Below are 6,879 nucleotides of genomic sequence, written 5' to 3'. Positions count from 1 at the left end.
GGGGACCCCCACCTCCTCCCCACCTCCTCCTCCACCCGTCCCCTCACTGAGGAGTTGAGAGGGACTGAGTGAAACCTGCTCTAAAAATAGGGGAAGTTGTGACTAGGAAGAAGGGAGGAAGGGGGTTTGTTTTAAGTTAATCTTGGGAAGGGCAAGAAAGGGACCTGTTGGAGCGGGGCCAGAGGAGGCCCCGGAGATGCTGGGAGGGCTGGAGCCCCTCTGCTGGGAGGGACAGGCTGGGAGAGGTGGGGGGGTTCAGCCTGGAGAAGAGAAGGCCAAAAAGGGGAGACCTCAGAGCCCCTTCCAGTGCCTAAAGGGGCTCCAGGAGAGCTGGGGAGGGACTCTGGATCACGGAGGGGAGCCATGGGACGAGGGGGAATGGTTTTCAACAGGAAGAGGGGAGATTGAGAGGAGATATGAGGAAGAAATTTTTCCCTGTGAGGGTGGTGATCCCCTGGGGCAGGTTGCCCCGAGAAGCTGTGGCTGCCCCATCCCTGGAGGTGTTCAAGGTCAGGTTGGACGGGGCTTGGAGCAACCTGGGCTGGTGGGAGGTGGCCCTGCCCAGGGACTAGGTGGTCTTTAAAGTCCCTTCCAAGCCAAACCATTCTATGAATCTACAATTCTATGATACAGGGTATTTAGGCAACTGTTTATTTCCTTTTTCTTTCCTCCTCAGTACCCAAATTAGTGGTCAGAAGTTTAGGTTATTTGGCAATTAGAAAATGTTAGATGGTCTGAGGAAATAATACTCAAAATATTATGGTATTACTACATAATCAATAGTATGCCCTTGTCAGGGCATTATTTTCATAGAAAAATCAGAAATATGAGAGGTCAAGTGACAGTGACATGCTCTAACAGCTGTACTGCTTAGGAGGAAAATATCACTCAGCCTTAACTAGAAAAATGAGCCAAGGAGTTCAGAGTATTTTATGATCTTATTTTATATGATTAAATAACTGCTTTTAAGTGTATACTCATTTGAGATTTTATCACCAGCTTTTTTGGGTTTTTTTACGCAAGTTCAGTATTACAGCTTACTGTTAAAGACTAGTTACCGTTGAGTGCTTATGCAGCACAAATAATGCCGTACTGTCATTAATTGTTCAGTCGGCCGAACCTTTGAGATGCATGCTTCGGCAGTTGTGTTTCCTATTTCTTATGGGGTTATACCTTAAATAACCTGTGATTTAGCTTAGCATGTGAAGGTTGGCTGATTTTTAAGGCCAAGTCTACCCATGAAGACTTTTTTTCTAGGAAAGTAGCATTAGTTTGCGGCAGTTAAACCTGCCGTCGTGAGATGTGATGATTGGCATTAAAGTGTGTGTGTGGTGGGGGGGAGTTTAATAGATATTTTGGTAGTACACATTATTTTCCTTAGGGATCTGATGTAAACTTCAGACTTCCTTTTGTTTGTATAAAGTGTGCTGACACTGACAGACTTTCTCTGATAGCAAATATTTCCTAGGGAAACAGTTGCTAAAGCATAGTGTTGTGTTTTTTTCCCACCAGCACAAGAGCAAGTCTTTAGATCACTGCTGGTTTAGCTTCCAAATTCAGTTTAAGATATTGGTATATTCAGCTGGGCTGGATTCTTTCTGCTTTGAGAAACTGCTGTTAGAATTTTCTTCAGCCTAGCTTTAACTTTGGGAAACCCTGCCAAGTTTCTACAGAAGAATTAGGAACATATTAGTATCTATGTTGATTTGTCATCCAGTGCCTATCTATGTCTTCTAGGTATGCTTTTGAAGTATGGATCACACAGTTTTTCTAAACCTTGCAGAATGTACTTTCCCAGAAGGTTTCATGTGAGATTTATTTATTCTTTTTAATTCTTTTGTTTTGTTTTGGCTGATATCTAGCAACTGCTATAGAAATAAACTATTGGAAAGCTTTGAAGAATGGAGAAGTATAGTACTTCCATCTAAATAAAGAGATACTGATTAGACATGAAATGTATAGGGAAAGCTCGTATATTGCTCGTAATGGTGGGTAAGCCACTAGCAACAGACGACAATTTTTCAGAATTTTTGAGACAGAAGATTTACCTTACTGAAAAAAAACCCCTATTCCTTCATAACAAATTTCTGTATGTGATCCCTTGGGCAGTATGTTCAGCTGCATGTTTAATGGCTGAAACATACTTAAATCATGTTGGCGTATTGCTAGTATGATTCATCTCTACAGGTGGACTTAGAAAGGCATCAAGCACTCCTTAGCTTGTCACCCTAAATTGGTTATTGATCACTTTGCATCCTAGCTGTTGGGGTTTTTTTTAAAGCCACAGAATATACAGTTTCTCTAAAAAAAATGTGCACTGCTAAAGAGACCACAGAAAATGGGTAACTTACGGCTCTAAATTTAGTGATGTGGGACTGTTGGAGTGAGGTTTTCTGAGAAAGGAAACAGTAACTGTGGAAGTTTCAACACCTGAAATCAGGCTGTGGATCATGTGACAGCAAAAGGGTTCATTGTTAATATTGGTTAATACAATTTCCTGTTATTCATATACTACACTGTGCCATTTACATGCCAAAAATACAGAATGCATATTCTTTATCATGAAGTCTGAGAGAAACATGGTATAGAAAATAATCAGTGCTGTGAATTGTCTTCATTCAAGAAGAGGAGTATGAAAAATTGGATGATGGATCATTCAGCAAAAAGGGTAGCATGGAGCGGAAAAGATTCTGTCAGAGGGGAACATGCATATGTGAAGATCAGCATCAGTGACAGCACCGTGACATCGGACAGTCATTCTCTAGGACCAGTGTGGGAAAATGGAAAGTCGCAAAGTTACATGGAACCCAAATGCTGCAAAGTTGATTTCAATATGATGGAAATTCAGCTGCTTAATCCCTTAGATCTACTGTCTTCAATGACTGCTTTTAATTGTATCTTAAACTGTAACTAGTAATTGTTGCTGTAATTATTTTCTAGGTGCTTGATGGATAAAAACTTCGTAAGAATTGGAAAGTGGTTCATAAGACCCTATGACAAGGATGAGAAGCCTGTTAATAAAAGGTAAGGTGATTTATATATCAAGTACTGTTCCCGTCAATGTTGTATATTCCATGATGATAATTCCATGCTGCATTTTTTTTACCATGTAACAAGTTAAAAAAAACAGACACTGTTTTTTCACTTCAGTAATACATAGAAAGCAATTAAATAAATTTTCAGGTCTTGTTATGGTAATTCAAGATAAGATGAGGTTGATATTTATCCTTTAAGTCCACAGAAATGTCTTTTTTCTTTTTTTTTTATACGTTTTGAAGAGCATCTGCCTGTTTCTCTCATTATACAATAGAATTCCAGGTAGTTACAATAAATTATTTTAATTTCTGGACACTTAACCCCAACCTGACGTTTTAAGCAGTAAAATAAGTAGTATGTAGATTTACTTATTTTCTTTAAAGATGCCGGCCCTGATACACAGCTTTCACTGATTAGGCAGGCTGACGAATCAGACCTGTATGTTTGATTAATGTGCTTCTTTTTGCAGTAAGATAACCATGGAAAAGGGCTAGCTGTCTCCACTTGCTCACTGCTATTTCCTCTCCTAGCTCCAAAGGTTACAATGTTCTCAGATCTTCTGGTACTTGCATTTATAGTCATCCGCTAAACAAGTTCTGTCAAAAATAATCTGAGTTAAGCTGAAACACAGATTTTCTAACAGGAATCATTTTGACAGAACTGGGTTAGGAAGTGACTAAACATGCAGTTATGCTGGAAGATTTGAAGGTAATGAGCAAGTGGAGATGAAGTGGAGTGGCAATTTCTTCATCCAGCGTAGCTACAGTCACAACGGCGTGTCTGATGGCAGCTGTAGGTACAGGTGGAAATCGTGCTGTAGATCATACATACCTTCTCCCTTTCGTGTCTATCTCACTGCACTCTTACAGCAGACATGTCTCACCTCTGCTACAGCGTAATACTCCAAACAGTTGGCTTGGTTCTGTAACAGACTTTGTGTTAACCAGGTACTTCCAAACAGCAGTTGTTTTTAAGATATACTGCAGTAATTAAACAGGGGTTTGTCTCCTTTCTAAAACCAGAAGGCATTAACCTAGCATGGGGATATTTCTTTTATTGCTGTTTACTTTTTGTAGCGAACTAGACCTACACTGTGTATGCATAATCTTTGATTTCAAAGGATTTAATGGCAAGAAGCCACTGAAAGGTCCAGGTTTTTCCATACCTTTCCTCTGTCCTGGCTGCACGCAACCACCTTCCTTCCTTGTGTTTTCTCTGCTGCTTTTCTGATCCCACCAAGATCTAGTTTCGTTTTCTGGAAGATTAATTCCCTAGAGTGACATAAGAAGTGGCGTCTTTACCAGCTTCTGGAAAAGGGAGACAGCCCCTTTCAGCAAAAGCTATTTGTTTTATCAGCTTTACTGCAGCCTTAGTGCTCAGATTAAATGTATTTGTGAGTCTCATGTCTGTTCCTGGTGTGTATCAATTTAAGAACTGAAGCGTCTGACACAGTAGATGTTGTCTGTCAAAAACAGCAGCGGCACTGGCATGGAAGGTGGTGTTACGTTAGAATTCTGGCAGATTAGTAGGTCCTGTGTCTTATTTACATGTGTGTAACACCATATCACGTGTACAGGGAGGGAATCTGCAGGGGATAATTACATTTGGAAATATATATACAGTATGCACATAAATATATCTGGTCTGGAACATGTTATGAAAAAAGAATTCACATTGAACTTATATGAAGTATTCTTGTATATAAACCTGACATTTTTATTGAGAATTTTAGGATTCAAGGGTAAACTCTCGATTTGAAGAAGATACTGTTTGTTGTTGGTTTCTTTGGTTTCTTTATAACGTGCTTGCCACTATAGATCCTATTGATATACACCATTTTAAGCGCATTTATTTAGCAATAATAAATATGGCCTAATTTGAGGTAGGTTTTATGTTGTTTCAGGTCGTTAACTTCTCTACTATAAATGTATCATCGGAGCTAACTAATCACACTGAAAGATGGTAGTAGAGACTGTGAAAGTTGTCAGTAGAGTCAACTGCGGACAGTAGCAGCAAATAGCAGGAGGCTTTGGGGACTAACTTGTCCAGGCATTTTTTATTTAATCTTTTAAGCTTTCTTTCTCAGGATAGCACAAAAAGCTATCTTTACACAAATTAAGTGATTCACGTTAATTCCGTATACATTCTTTGTGAAACTCTTGCTCTAAGCAGCCGCTTGCTGTAGATAACGCAATAAGGAGCAGTCTCAGGAAGAAGAGGCCAACCGACAGCGTGTTGGTATGTTAGCACTGTGGGTAATTCCTTCATATCCAAAAAAGTGGTATTTTAAAAAAATAGTAGCTATGCCCATTTTAATATATAAAATACTAGAAATAAGTTGCAGGTGTGTGCAGTGATTAGGTTGAAGCCTGGGAAGAGGTAATCCCTGTTGCAAATGCATGCACTATGCTCCTTGAGCGTGGAAAGAGATGGATAGATAGATAGATCTATATAGATATATACCCCCCTTGAACGGAGCAAAACTGAGCAGGTGTCATTCTGGCAAAGAAACACAAATGGTTCCCAAGTCTGCTTTTATACTTTTACCTGTGGCAAAGTTGGTCATCTCAAATTTCCAACATCCTGAGTTACTAACTTCATATCAGGAATATACCGAAAAGTCTTGGTCTGGCTCTAAAGAAATGGGGAAGGAGTTGGAACTCACGTGGCTGGCTTTCAAGGAGTACATTCATTCAGGGCCTGTGATTTTTGTGAATGGCATTAAAGAAGGGCGGGGAGGTCTGTGATTTTAGAATGAAGTTCAGAGATGAAGTGGAGCATGGCAGTGGCCGTGACCTAGTTAGTCCTGAGATGTGAAAAGGAGATCTAAGAACAACAGACGACCTTCCCAGGCAGTGTTAGAAACAACATGCAAGATGAGCTTTCCTGGTATTTTCAGGAGGAGTGAGGGAACGGCAGAGGGAGTTACAGACAGATCCGTATACGGTTTTGTTTTGCTTACAGTGTGAACCAGATGCTTTTGACAGGAAATTCAGCGCAGAACTTGTGGGTTTTCTTTCCCAAGTATCTTTAATATTATGTATCGCTTACTAAATAATTCTTCATGTTTTATTATCTATTCTACAGCAGTGCGTGTCTGAAATATGTTTCCATGCTACTGCTGGAAAATGGCAAACTTGCTTATTTATCTACACAATTTCCTAAAGAAGAACTGTATGTTTGGAGTGTACCAAATTTGTCTGATACAAGGCATTGATAGTGCCTTCCCCTGTGTGATGAAAATTCATCTTCGCAGTCTATTCAGAATCACTTTCCAAGTTTTGTACAGGGTTTTTGGTTTCAGAAAGCACCACCATAAAATGCTAAACTTACTGACAGAAAAAAATTACGACCATTTTATTCAAGAATCTTTGCTAATTATTTCAGTGATTGTTTTCTTGGTATGTAGTAGGAAATTGGGGGGGGGGACGGGGACAGGGACACGGACCAGTTTGTTTTGAACTGTATGAGCAACTTAAGTTGTTAAGCGGTTTTTAATTTGCTTAAACATAAAGAATGTGGAAAAAAAAATGTTGCTTTTTGCAGCTTAAATAGCTGATGGGTCATCTCCCTTCCAAGAAGTCTGTTAGGTTCTTGTTAGGTTCTTTTGAGCCTTAAGAAGGAAAAAAGTTCCATCAGTGGAATATTTTGAAGTAGAGTTTATTTCTTTTTCTGGTACTAGGTGAGAAGTCTGAAAGATCGGAATGGTATCTAGATAGCCTCGTTACCCTCTGTGTGCTTGAAACAGTGTGGATAGAAGAGCTGAATTTCACTTAGGCTGCAGTGACATACAGTTCTTCAGTTGTGGTTTCCAAGTAGATTTCTGTTTGTTTCTGTCCAGTA

The 6,879-nt window shown here is 39.7% G+C and overlaps 1 protein-coding gene across 1 annotated transcript in view; it reads left to right on the top strand.

Annotated features, from left to right (window-relative positions):
• Positions 1–6,879, top strand: part of MED13L (mediator complex subunit 13-like) — a 186,464-nt gene that overhangs the window by 81,381 nt on the left and 98,204 nt on the right. Inside the window, exon 4 of the mRNA XM_009886736.1 lies at positions 2,941–3,024. Within this exon, the coding sequence (XP_009885038.1) occupies positions 2,941–3,024 (84 nt within the window). The remainder of the gene's footprint in view (positions 1–2,940; positions 3,025–6,879) is intronic.

Source organism: Charadrius vociferus, unplaced genomic scaffold (assembly GCF_000708025.1).
Source record: "Charadrius vociferus isolate BGI_N301 unplaced genomic scaffold, ASM70802v2 scaffold776, whole genome shotgun sequence".
Classification (NCBI taxonomy): domain Eukaryota; kingdom Metazoa; phylum Chordata; class Aves; order Charadriiformes; family Charadriidae; genus Charadrius; species Charadrius vociferus.
This window is presented reverse-complemented; position numbering and strand designations above follow the sequence as displayed.